At 44.1% G+C, this 14,355-nt stretch overlaps 1 protein-coding gene across 9 annotated transcripts in view; it reads right to left on the bottom strand.

Annotated features, from left to right (window-relative positions):
• The window catches only part of LOC106610174 (F-box/WD repeat-containing protein 7), a 204,611-nt gene that overhangs the window by 29,808 nt on the left and 160,448 nt on the right, over positions 1 to 14,355 (bottom strand). For 7 of the 9 annotated variants that reach the window (XM_045722727.1, XM_045722726.1, XM_045722729.1 and 4 more), the window contains 2 exons: positions 2,767 to 2,849; positions 1,282 to 1,423 (listed from right to left, as the gene is read on the bottom strand). In XM_045722727.1, coding sequence (XP_045578683.1) covers positions 1,282 to 1,423; positions 2,767 to 2,849 — 225 coding nt within the window. Of the gene's footprint in view, positions 1 to 1,281; positions 1,424 to 2,766; positions 2,850 to 8,027; positions 8,409 to 14,355 lie in introns of those variants that run through there. The other 2 variants (XM_045722734.1, XM_045722733.1) reach the window with 2 other exon arrangements.

The raw sequence follows: 14,355 nt of genomic DNA, 5'->3' as shown, positions 1-14,355 counted from the left end.
CCAAACAGAGATGTGAAGAAAGCTAATCACTACAATATTAGCAGAAAGATGTTGCCGACAGGAAGGTTATTAGCAAATTGCCATTTTTCGAATAAAAGATTTGACATTTTGTTGCGGTTATGAAGAGAATGCTTTGAAGACAGAGCTAAAGCTCTAATTTATTTCCTGTTGATTTCCCCAAAGATTTGGCCTTTATGACTGGCAAAGTCAATACAGGCACAAAGCCTGCTGTAAAAAACTTTAGCGAAGAAGGCAGCAGCATTACAGCGAGTTGGTTGCCAAGTCAAATAAACTCAGCATTGTTCCCATTTCGGATGAAAGGGGTGCTTACTGACGATGAATTTGATATCAACAAAATGCTGGAAACAAATCTCAGATGTCTGAGCACTAGTCATCATTATGGAGTTGCCTCAACACAAGGCTTTTGTTGCCCTATCAAAAAGCAGAGCAGGAACATTATGGCCGTGCCTGAAATGGCACTCTATATAATAAACTACTTATGACCTGAGGCACTACAGGAAGTACCTGAAAGACAAAATGATTTCTCTATTGACTATTGGCTGTGACATTAGAACTCGACCATAGGCAAATATGTCATACGAAGCTGACTGGCCTAAAATACTATGTGGCTTTGAAAGGATTACCTGAACAAAGATCACATCTGTTCGACTGTTGACATAGTACACATTGGGCGTTGGCTGCACAAATACAAGATTGGAGCCTGTATTCTAAACAGGTAGGCTAATTCCTATCCCATGCTACAGTGCATATGGTAATGTGAGGGCCAAAACATCAAGGCAGCAATTATCTTCAAGGCTTGAGGAAACATTGATTGTGCACAACATCAGTTCTTTGATGAGCTCTCGTTCCAAGGCTTCGAAGGAAGACACTCAAGGGAGGGGGCAGGGGGGGGAGACGTATGTAACAAAGGAGTTGGGAGGAACTCTAGAGGAACTAGGAACTATCAACTTAATTAGCTACTTAGTTAGAACCATCACTTCTCAGGGAGCAGAGGCCAATTAGGAAGCGAGAGCTAGGGGGTAGGAACTAACTCACCTGAAATGACCACTAGGAAGCGGAGGATGGACGTGACAGGAAGACATTGGAGGAGGTAAGTGGGAACTAACTCACCTGAAATGACCACTAGGAAGGGGAGGATGGACCTGACAGGAAGACATTGGAGGAGGTAAGTGGGAACTAACTCACCTGAAATGACCACTAGGAAGGGGAGGATGGACGTGACAGGAAGACATTGGAGGAGGTAAGTGGGAACTAACTCACCTGAAATGTCCGGAGCCATTCCTGGAGGCCTGTGGGAGAAGGGATGGAGGTGATACGCCGCCTCTGCTGCCCCTGACCGTTAGCTGTCCTGATGTGCCCAAACGTGGTGGGGGTGGCTGGGTAGGGGACCAGCCCTGTAGCACTGTGGGGACAAATATGGAGAGATGGCGAGGGAGAGAGTAAGAACATGAAAATAAATAAAATCGTTTTCACAAGAAAAAGATAAACCAGACTATACTGAAGAAAAACTATTTCTCCTGTTCTTCTGAGGAGAAGCACGAGGGTTATACTGATAGCGAGGAACACGGAGGTCATTATGAATAGTTTCAAATGCGGGCAAAGTGCAGGTGCTGCAGCAATGAAAACAGAGTGATCTATTGGGCAAATTCAGGTAGGTTCCTAGCCGTTTGATTGAGTTTGCTTCCGTTTGGGTCCTAGTGAATACACCCTGCTCTCTTCTCAATGCAACAGTTTCTCTGGAATTGAACTGAAACCAAGGTCGTATTCACTAGGCACGAAACGGGAAGGTACTACCCGAACGTCAATTAAGAAACGTTCAATAAAATGTTCCGTTGCTAAATGTTTCAGTACGCCGTGCATGAATAAATATGAACCTGCTCTCTTCCAGAGTGTTTCTCTGGAACTGAAACCAGCTGTTTATTCCCATGTTTCCATCATCATTAATCAACTAAATGCATCTGTACACAAGCTTGATTCAATTTGGTTTGGGTTACTAACTTGTTTTTATTCAACTAAAAATATTTTAATCGACTTGATTTAGGGGAAAGAGAACTGCTATTGAGGTGCAGATCAATTATGGAATGGGAATTTTAGGGGGATTTCTATCAGTGTGCACCCCTCGCCCTGAGACTTCAAAGTGCATATAGTTCCAAAGAATTAAGTTCAATGTCGTCGTCCCCCCTCCCCCCCAAAGGGAAGCCACGAGGCGTGCGCTCATTCGGTACTCGCCAAACGCCAAACCAACCATTCAGCAGTTCCTCACACCGTTCTGCTTAGCGACAGAAGTATGGGGTAAGAGAGTGAGGTCTGTTTCATAATGGGTTTATTTTTAACGGGATTGAGAGCTAGACAAACGTGTGGCAATTACAAGGCTGCAGAAGCAGCACAGTGCTGCCGGTGAGTGAGGCAGCAGTGCTTAGTCAGGATCCTCAGGAAGGCATGAAGTACACTTTAATGGGCAAAGAACACGCTGCGGTGAGCACTTTTTATGAGGATTATGTGTCTTAGTGTGAATAACCACATAATATTCTGACTTACAGGGACATCTGGGGCTGCCTGCTGGATCTTGTCTGTGATACAACAGAAATAGGTCAGGGTTTCTTTACCATTTGCATTGCTGGTCTACTGGGTAGGAAGGCTAAATCTACTGGTTAACTGGTAGGAAAGTGGGCACAGGGGGTTGGTTCTTCACCTTGGATACTGGATAACAGGGTAGGGGAGGTGGGAACGGGGGGGGTTCTTTACCTTGGATACTCGGAACCTTTGCAGGGCTTTTTTCCTGAAGGGAAAGATCGGACCTCTGGGCCATGGTCCAACTTTCTCTTCATCTGCAAAACAAAAGAGGTGAAAGGAGAAGAGATGTTAAGAGGCAGTAGAGCGAGACAGACACCACAGACGTACACCCGTGTGTGCGCGCGCGCGCACGTTCCTTCGTTCTTGCACCCCTCTATAAGAAAATAATGACAGGGCCCAAAACTAAAAAACCTCCCTGCAGCAACCTAGCATTTGGTGAAAGATGAGACCTGGCTAGAGTGTAAATGATAATTGTGGCTAGAGTAGAAATGATAATTGCTGCCTCACTCTCCAGATTACTTCTCCTCAAAGACAGAAGATATGAGTCATCTCTGCCATTAACATGTACAAGATGTACTCCCGAGGAGAACGAAGCAGCGCCTCACTTTGAGAACGATTTTGTTGTTGAATAACTGGTACCGCAAACAAACGCTGACTTGAATGCTTTTGAGGCTCACAGCAGGAAAGAACTGACTGTTTACTTCAGAAAATCATTTGAACACAACTGTAGTTATTTTTGTGCACACGGCACCGATCCTCACAAGAATAAAACAAATGCAGATATAGTTCTCTTGCCTTGCCACGGGAACCAACCATTTCCACGTGAGAAAATGTAAATTATGAGCAAGAAGCCGAAGGTTCCTTACTTATTCAGCCTATAGATAAAAAGACAAAAGTAGTTTGAATTTCAGTCATTCTCAATGCAGATGATGGCGCTGCATAACACAGGCTAGGCTGATTCTAGCCGAGAGAAAGACCAGGGTGAGGTGTGGTAGAGGTTGGCTCTAACTGAAAGACATTTTATGGTTTCTTTTTATTAGGATCCCCATGAGCCGACACCAATGAAAGGCATGGCTGAGGTGTGGTAGGGTTTATTACACTGAGGAGCTTCACTTCAATAGGTTGTATTCCATACTGAGAGCCTCTTGACAGGCGTGGGAGATTCCAAAAAAGAGCAGGGGACATGAACACACACACACTCACTGAAACAATCATTTGGGAGCAGCTATATGCTATAGGATGGGCAATGACTGCACCCTTCACTAGAAAGAATAGCTTGATTTATACATGGGTGGTTGAAGGGAAGCACACACACCAAAACCTCTCCTGTCTCAGTGGGTGCATAGTTAGAGCCTGGATACTGAACATCTAACCAGGAGAAAACAAAAAGGACTCAGTGTCCCCCTCGCACACCGAGCACAAAAATTACATTTCAATAAAACTATTTTTGGGGATGAACTTGTACAGTGAGTCTGAAATGGATTTTTATGCACTTGGTGAATTGAATGGCCGGTTAGGAAGGAGCACTGGGGGGTTTCAAAAGACAAAGCCTTTTCTTTCGTGTTGTGTTTGCTTCACACCACTTTGGTAGTGTCTGTGACTGGTACATCATGAAACAAAACAGAGATTTAGAATATTTTATATGGGACGTTAACCCAAATAGATGCAATGTCCACCACACAGTGGACTATAATAACAGAGCAGGAACACCTATTAACTATTCATATCACTGCACTCTGACCGTCGGGACTCACACATGCATGGAACACTAGCTAGATGCACTGCGACAGACAGAAACTACGCCAAGGACAAGTTCAGAATGATAAATAATTTAATTTGTTGCCAATTCTGGAGCCACAAAAAAATAGAGAATATAGCCTAGCCTGCAATGTGGCTATAGAACTGCAATGAGATCTGTATGGAGGGAGGCCTACTTTTTAACTTTGCCTATACCTGAATAAAGTTCGACTGATAATCAACGATCATTTAACTTCCACCCAACACCAGATTATTTATTTGACAGCTGGGGATGTAGCCTAGTTGATTGGAGGACCAACCTTCGATACTGATATCAAAGACTATTGATTATAGTTGAATTTCCACCAGATCATTTGGAGCTGAGTGTGTGTGTGTGTGTGTGTCTGGTGGTCTAACTGAGCTGAGGGAAGCGGTTCTGGTTTCTCTTTCTTGTGAAGAGCTGGCTGGGTTTTGATTAGGGGCCCCGCAGTGGGATGGTTCACAGCGTGTTGACGAGACAGTCGGGTCAGATCAAGAACTGTTCAAATAAATGAAAGCCATCTCCCTGAGAGAGAGAGAGAACAGGCATGGTAATTGAATAACTGTGGCGCGCATAGAGGAGACAATACATGAATCAGAATCATCGAGGAGAGATTTTGATGGGATGCACTGCAGAGAAGGCAATGAAAAGGGATTCTGGAAGAGAAATGGGAGAATAAAATAAAATAATTCTAGAATGATAACATTCCAAATGTTGGTGAAGAACGGAAGATTTGTCATCAATGTGTTTTCCATCTAGAAAAAATATTTTCTCTCTCGAGTAAGTGGTTGGGTTTTTATAAGATATTCTCTGCTTGTTAGGGGATTCATTCTCAACCCCAATCCCTTGTTCTCCAAGGAATGACCTCACTGCAATGGCAGTTCAAGTACTAGGGAGAGTAGGGGTGTGTGTGTGTGTGTGTGTGTGTGTGTGTGTGTGTGTGTGTGGGGTACAGGGGGTGGTGGCTGACGAGGGAATCTCCCAAGTGCAGGCGTTGAAAACACATTAGAGTGCAACCACCAGTCTCTTGTGTTTCAGCCGTGGGAAAAGGTAACCCAAGACGAGACGGAGAATGTTGTTTGTAGACAGCTACTAATCAGTCACTCTCTCTCTCTCACACCTCTGACCTCCCTAACAGTGAGGAGGAGGAGGAGGAGAGCTGGATAGAGAGATAAGGACATTTTGAAAAGCAGCGAGAGAGCATGAGAGAGAGAATGAAAGCGTCCATCATAAGATCTGAGAAAATCATTCTCTTATTATAAACTGTGTGGTGAATGAATGCTGATTGGCTGAGAGCAGTGGTATTATCAGACCATATACCACGGGTATGACAAAACATTTATTTTTACTGCTCTAAATACTTCGGTAACCAGTTTATAATAGACAAAAGGAAGATTTGCTCCCCGTCGGTCTGAAAAGACAGATAAACCAACTGTAATGTGTTATTACTCATTGAAATGTAGACCTTATGAAAATATTACTAATTGGAATAATGTTCTCCATGCACGCCACAGTTATTCAATTACCATGTCAAGCAGCCATGAAATCATTTCAAGATCTCCATAGGAGAAACAAATAGAATTGGGACCTAACTAGAAAGAGATGGGGCATCCGTAATATCCATTTGCACGGAACAGATAGCAAAGGGACCTATTGCTTTCAGAGAAATTAAAGTCAAACTGGATTTTCTATTAGGCTTTGCAAAAGCAGCCCGTCTCCCCCTCTGTGCCTGTGGGGGGTTAAAACAGACAATTCTTACAAGACAACACTGAGCACTACCTTCCCTTCAGAGTAGAACACACTCCCTATAACAGCAGCTAAGTGGATGGCAGAGAAAGAGCATCTAGGCATGAAATTATACGACTCTGTAGAATAGCCGATTGAATGTGAGAGAATATGAAATGAGAGGAAGAGTAGGCTACTCACTGAGGAGAATTTGCTACAACAGAAGCTCACAGTGAATGACAGTAAAATATAATTTAAGTATGAAATTATAGCCTCCTACTTGATACCTCTTGAAATGGAAATACAGAAAGGATTTAAAATATGATAATGAGCCTATCTGAATAGAGGTGGGAAACGCCTTTCCAGGCCGAACACAAACAGTCCACATTTTAATCCCACTAATTAAAAACCTGAAATGCATCCAAACCCCCAGCAGCCCAGTCAATTTGACTAGCCAGCACTTTTCTCCTTGGATTTTGTGCAAATGAATTTGAAGTGATTACCCAATTTGTTTACATAATATGATCCACTATAAATCATCAACAGCTGCACGTTCCCTTTCGTAGTTTCGGGAGGACGTGCCGAAACTGTTTAACGGTAACCGATGGTGGACACTGACACCGGAGGTGTGGGATGTTCCGCTGCCCGGTAACAGACGTTATTCAGATTTCCCGGTGTGCTCAGTTCATACCGGTTGACTGCCTCTCATAAAGGCTCGCCTTCCACACGGCCAAGTTATTAAGCGGATCAGCAACCGCATTCGTCAATGTTATCCGCACTTGAAACCGTAATCGCTCTTAAGAGACGCTGTGATGTTGGTTGCAGCAAACGACTTGCAATCTTTCAAACTCAACACCAAAGACTATGAAAAATCCCACCATAATAAGGGTACATTTCTGGATGACATTATATGATGAATAAAAATCTGTCTTAAAGGTTATTTTGTCTTATACACAGCAGTCTGACACAGTGACCCATCAGCCTCAAGCAAGTCTACAGTGTAAGGAATTTACTATTCTTCAACAGGCAATTCAACAGATACAAATCAGATAGTTACCTGTAGGCTATGCAGTGAGTCACTTGGCAACACAAGATGCCCACAACTGCATATGTAATAGCCTGATGCATAACACATAGGCAGACCAAGGGAAATATTTGGAATAGGAAACAGAATAGCTACAACCTAACCTAAAAGCATTGATTTAAAAAAATATCGATTGGAGGTTATATTCTATGCGAAAATGGGAGGAAAATTCCCATATTCTGAATAGGTCTGGTTTTGCATCCTCCATAAGCACAAAAAACTAAAGTATCTATTCTAATCATTCCTTTTGATGAGCACTCTATGCGGGTAAATAATGTGACATTGTAGGTGTAGCTCACACGGTCAGCGTGACACGCAAGTGCAGTTAACCGATGGGCAGATAGGCTGGGTCACCGCGTTTTCAACAACGGACATAATCGATGGGAAAGGAATGAATGCTCCTTGCTCAAATATTATAGTCTGAAAATGCAAAGCTACGAGAGAAAACCTCACGTCTAATTATTATGCAATAGGCCTATGCATAAAACCCAATGTATTTCATAAGCAATATTTATTTATTCTGTTGCCGACATCCCTGTACCCTGAATGTCATAATGAAAACGAGGACCGATGTGCTCAGTATGAATCTCAGTCATTCTAAAATATTAATCAAACAGGCTATGATATGAGCCCCGCATAATTCCCCTGCTGTTCCCGTTCATCCTCTGCAGTGCCTCTCCATACATATCTGCTAATGTATACAGCGGCGCGTCATTTTCAGCCATTCAATTCGCAACAGCCAGAAAATATTTCACAGGCGCTCGGTCACTATGTCAATCGTGCAACGATGTGACAAGCAAGATTGTGCGGCATGATGATGCATATAGACGTAGAAAGCCTACTCACTTTATAGAAAATCATCTTTAAAGTGCCGTAGAAACCCATGTTTGGTAATCAGGCTGTGGTTTCCTATTCCTTCACTGCGAATCGTTGAATCCCAAATATGTCAGAGTGGTAGAATCGCAGTGCAAAGGGGAGAAGGGCAGGGTGCTCGCGGGTAGATCCGTGACGATCTCTGATGTGGACATGCTCGAGCACGTCACCGAACGGGCGTGCGTGCTTGACGGTAGGTGTAGTAGATTTCTCAGTATGGAATAGCTCCGTCCCGTGCCACACCGATTGATTTCTCTCAGTAACGATTCAAATACAGAACGATGTAGCGAGGAGGCTCTCACTACCGATTGCCCCACAGGACTGCACGAGCGAGGATAATGAGCAAGGAGAGAGGGATGATAAAAAAGGGGAAGTTGCAACTCGGGAGAAGGGGAGGAGTGGCTAGGGGAGAAAGGGGAGGGCCATGCCCTCTTCAGAGCCTTTTCAATGCTAGTTTCTGCATTTCCCCCGGCGGTGAGGAGGCGAATGGTGCAGGCCAACAATCAACAGTATGCGCAGCGCATCAATTATTGGTGCGAATACACAGCAGGCAGGAAAAAGGAGGGAGAATCACGGATGGGACTAGATGGAGTACAGCTACGACCGGAAGTGACTTTTCGTAGCAGGTTGAGAGGTTTTTCCACTAACCTAATTCTCCTAACCTGCCATGTTAAATTATTCCAACCTGCTGTGTAAATTCGTGTGAATTCTCCTAACCTGCTAGGAAAAAGTCACTTTCCACACACACCCCATGGTATGGCAGCAGTGGCATCACTAATGTTCTTTCCCCATCACTGGGCAGGAGGTATTTATCACCACTAGCTTTGAATAGGATATTCTGTATAATCAGTGCTCTGCTTAGGGCAGTCGCACACAAATTACATCCCGAAAAGTGAGAAACTAATATAAATATTAGAGGGAGAATATGATATTGAATAAACAAAATGTACTTAATATTTCAGCCCATGCATAATAAACGCATAACATTCATATATTATATTCCACACTTCATTCAGCCCGGGGATAAAGAGAAATCCATTATTCTCTAGGTCGGCAGCGGGACATAATATGCACTTCAGGTGCAGCACCTGATTTACACACGAAATGAACGCTAATTCCTTTTCAATATGGGCAGAAACAATGATGGGCCTTAGTTAACAGAACTAGAACATAGGTGATGGCTTCACAACTGGGAATGGGCAATCACATGCAAATGATACTGCTGGCGTGGGGAAATAAACAACTCTAAACTGCTGGTTTGGGTTCAAAACAAAACAAAGTGACAGCTGAACAAACAAATAATAATGGCTGAGGTGAATACACATTGTTCATGAAAATACTTCATAGTATGTATCACCTCCGAGGTAAGAGGGAAGCTTTGCACAGGGTTATCCAGCTATCTGGTAAACAAAACCTGCACTGGCAGGTATCTAAGCTCGGCTATTGTTATTCAAATAATGCCTTGTGTAGAAAATAAATACACATGAAAAGCCCTTTTGTTTACGTTGATCAATGTGGACAAATGGGAAACTAGTCTGGGGATCTTGAATTAGGTCTGCAAACCCCTGCAAGCTAAAAGCAACAAGCCTGCAGTCCTGTGAACATGTTGGGACTTGTTCTCCATAGGGGCCGACTCACAAAAAGGCTGTTGCAGTGCCCATATTTCCTATTGAGAGTGTCATTGGCAACATGGGAGAGGTACGTTGTTTCATTATCTGGTTAGAACATCTCTTTAGACATCTGTCTGCACATTACCGGTGAAGCAAACATACGGTCACATTCTACAAATCCAGCTTTGTGCTTTGAAGCCCTAGTGTCAGTCGAGGTTGAGTAATTAAAAAAAACTATCCATTTTCCCCTCATCAACGCCTTGGAGATTCCCTAAAAACAGCCCACTTCCATTCAGCTACGACCGGAAGTTACTTTTTCATAGCAGGTTAGGAGAACTTACGCAGCAGGTTAGGAGAATTAACGTAGCAGGTTAAGAGAATTAGGTTAAGGTTAGGAAAAGGGTTTTTGTTATACTTTAGTTTTTATCCTGTGATGTTTGTTGTGTTGTAAATGTTTGTTTTTATTTTCATTGTTATTTATCAATGTTTTTTCCTGTGAAGCGCGTTGCATTCATGTCTGAAATGTGCTATTTAAATAAAGCTTGATTATGATTTGATTAGGGTTGGTAAAAATACACTCCCGAGTGGCGCAGCGGTCTAAGGCACTGCATCTCAGTGCTAGAGGCATCACTACAGACCCTGGTTTGATTCCAGGCTGTATCACAACCGGCCGTGATTGGGAGTCCCATAGGGCGACGCACAATTGCCCCAGCGTCGTCTGGGTTAGGCCGTCATTGTAAAAAATAATTTGTTCTTAACCGACTTGCCTAGTTAAAAAATTCCAGTCGTAGATGTATTGAAGTGCCGTGTAGATGTATTGAAGTGCCCCTGTTCCACAGTCCACCTCCCTAATCAGTGACTAATCTCAGTCAAGATGATTCAAATAACCACAGAGACAATGCAGGAGGATCACAGGAAGGGCCTCTTCCCAGGTTACTGACTGGGAATCAGATTTACCAGCTATAAAGGCCATTAAGACACTCGACACCTGACATTATCCAATCATCTGGATTCAGGTGGAAAATCGGGGGTTTGAAGGTGAGAGGTGAGGAGAGGCACTTGTCGAATTGGTGAGACAAGAATGAGAGGAGAGAAAATGTGTCAGTATCCCAAAACCATTCGAAGGAAATCGGAAAACTCACACGAGGCAAGCCATATAGCAACTGCTTAGAAAAGCAAGCCACCTGGATATCCAGATGTTAGTTTAATAGAGATAGTAAGCCATGCACACACACACACACACACACACACACACACACACAATGTTTTATGACAAGGAATTGCATGTATGACACAAACTACCTTTAAAGGGTACAATTGAGGCCTTTGAGGGGCCTCACTGCAGCCTCACCTGCTCCCCATGTAATCTAGTGTTGGAGGGGTTAAAGGTGGCCAGGTGCAGTATAACTAAGATAGGTCTGGAGCTCCGTGTGTGTGTGTGTGTGTGTGTGTGTGTGTCCTTTTCCCTGCACTGGAAATCTTTCCTCTTTTGTTTTTGTTGCCACAGCAACACCAAGCAGCACACCGAGACGATGTGTGTGTGTGTGTGTGTGTGTGTGTGTGTGTGTGTTGGGGCCTCTTGAGAACAACCCCCTCGCTGCCCAACCTTAACACAGTACATTGGAATGCGTGGAACGCCAGAGCGGTGGCACCCCAGCCTTTGAAGAGCCTGTGACCTCTGTTGCTCCCCTTCTGCCACTCGGTAAAGCATTAACAGACAGCCAGCGGCGCTAGGCTCTTACCTCAACACTTATCAAAACCTCTTAAAAACCCTCCCGACCCAGACATGGGGCTTCCACAAAACAGGTGTCCTCCGAAGTAAACTCATCAGACTCATATCTCAGCCTTGTCCGCGTTTTGTCTTCTCGTCTTTAAGTGATAGACCTCCGTGAGAGAGACTGACAGATCTCTCCCTCTATAGATATATATCCACCCATCTATATAGAGAGCGATATATAGAGACAGAGAGAGGAGCAAGAGAGTGAGAAGGCTAATATATGATGAATGGTTCTCGGTGTTGGAATATATATTGGGAACTAGAATGGAGAATGTAGTAAATTTACTATCTTGTAACAGCGCAGTGTATGTCTGGAGGGCAAATGCAAATGCTCGATTCACTTTATGTCTCTCCTCTCTCTCTCTCTCTCTCTCTCGTATGGGGCTTCCTACGCAAACAGTAGGCTACAGCATGTGGATGTATGGATTTCTATGGCAGTGTTTCAGCCAACAGAATAGAAATTAGCTTATGAGTTCTTCAGGAAAAATTGAGCACCCATGACTGTTGTTTTATGTACGTGATACTGCAGTATTTAAAAAAAAAAACTGCAGAACTGATTCACGGAATTCATCATTCTTCATGAGGTTTCATTAAATAAAGGGTAGAAAGTGAAAAATGAAGGGACTTAACCCCCTGTATAGGTGGATTAGATGGACTTGGACGTTGAGCTTTTCAAAGGCAACAGATAGCTTGAGCCAGGGTATTTTCCAACCTATAGGAGAACGGCCTCCTTGATCAAATGTTTAAACGTGGGGCCTTGTTGAACTTGAAGCAGCGAATACTTCTTGGGCAGTGGTGCGTCGCTGAATAACCGCCGCGTCATTGTCCTGGCGGTGACAAAATGGGAGACCGGGGCAGGGGGGCCTTCGGTCTCAATGGCCGCTCACCGAGAGAGCAAGAGCAGGGTGCATTCCAACCAGACAGATGACATGCGATCGACGGACGACTTACGGGGGAGAGGGGTGACAAATGGAACCTTGGATCATCGGTGGAGCATTCCATTCTGGGGAGCATTATTCTGAATAATGACATCATCTGCCTGTGGCTGCTTGGGGCCATTAGCATAACAACCTTTAGCCACCCACGCGACTGCAACCCCCGAGAGTCCAGGCCTCTATTGGGGTCAGGTCAACGAGGAAATTAAAGTGAGGAGGGCTGACATCTCCTATTGTGACATCACCAGTGTTCCATGGGAAATGAAATGGACAGAACAGAGGATGGAAGGGCAATGTCCATTACTGCCAATCACACGCTGTTAAGAGTGAAATAGTAAGTTAACCTGGACCCAAGGTTGTTCTCATGCTTGATATCTGGCAGGCTGAATGTCTGGGAAGCCTATTGGAAATTCCAGGGAGACCAATAGTCTCCAATACAGTGAGTTTTGGAGAGGAGAAAGTGTATAAAACTCTGCACTATGGAGAACAAATGTTTAACTCCAAAGACAACCTACTGGCCAGAGTGCACACACACACACACACACACACACACACACACACACACACACACACACACACACACACACACACACACACACACACACACACACACACACACACACACACACACACACACACGACACCAGGGGCGACTGGGTGTGCTATGGACCCGTGATAATAAGACCATAAATTACTGTGACAAAACTAATATCGAGCTTTATTAGTTGTTTATCCGCCATCAGGATCTAAAATTGGACTTTCTATTTCCCTGCTGAAAGCCATTGAAGGTCAGGCTTCACAATAACACCACGAGGCATTCCCACTTCCTGGAAGGAATACTTAATAAGGAAATAAGAAATCAAACCGCTGACTGAAGACTTTGATATTTTTCTGCCCCGGGGTTCAAGTGAAAAGAGAGACGTCGGATGTCACTGTGACATTTATCTAACCAACTGTGCCTCCTTCTGGATTACAACCGAGAGAAACGGAAATAAATCTCTGGCTGACAAAAAGGTCACCTGGATTATTTTCCTAATCGAAAGAAACCAGTGCTTTGTCTATTAGCAGGAAGTAGGTAGCAGGCTCATGTTTAACTTCTAGCGGCATTGTGGGAAAAAGTATATCTGGGTGGTGGGCTCCTGCAGTTTCTCAGTGGATGGGGGGGCTAGAGGCTTCTTCCTGACCCCCCAACTGGAGCCTTCCCTTCTGGGGTGGGCCAGGCACGGCACCTCCCAGCTATGGAGGCCCGGCCAGATCTGAGAACAGCAACCATGCTTACCTCGTATTTTCCCACTGCCTACTGATATAGTGTATCACTGATCTGTGACCTGTCTTTAGAGAGGGACTTCAAATGAAAATGGGGGAAGAGGAAGCTGTTGACCTTGTCGAGTAGAGCGAATAAATCAGACAGCAGGAAGTGTTCTGTCCTTTGTGGATGGGTTGAATTAACCCTTTGGCACTGAACTACAGAGAAGCTGAACACACACACACACACACACACACACACACACTACAGAACGATAAGCACACATACAGAGTTAGAAAGCCAAACATGAGTGCTCCCTCTTGGATTCTTCAAAGCCAGTCTTGACCTTTACCCATAGTCAATTAATACAGAGACGTTCTGCTAGCTACAAACGGCGGCTATAAACAAGATCAGTCAGAGCATGACTTATGTACCAGACAACCACACAGGAAAACAATGTCAGGGGTTGATATAATGTTTCTGGGAGCATTTATATAATATAGTTATATGATTTAGCTGCAGGCCTGTACCAAGAACTTACTAACACTGACACTCCGATAACGCAGTTAACGTGAATATTACCCCTCTGTCCCATCCCTACTGTGTTGCGGTTTAGCATGTTTTGCATTCACCGCATCAATATTCCACATGGACATGAACACGGAGAGAAGAGGGTTACAGAATTGGCAGTCATAAGCCAGGTGAAACTTGGCCTGCGCGGGTGTCAACATTT

The sequence above is a fragment of the Salmo salar genome, chromosome ssa08 (genome assembly GCF_905237065.1).
Source record: "Salmo salar chromosome ssa08, Ssal_v3.1, whole genome shotgun sequence".
Classification (NCBI taxonomy): domain Eukaryota; kingdom Metazoa; phylum Chordata; class Actinopteri; order Salmoniformes; family Salmonidae; genus Salmo; species Salmo salar.
Note: the sequence above shows the minus strand (reverse complement) of the source record. Positions and strands in the feature narration are given on the sequence as shown.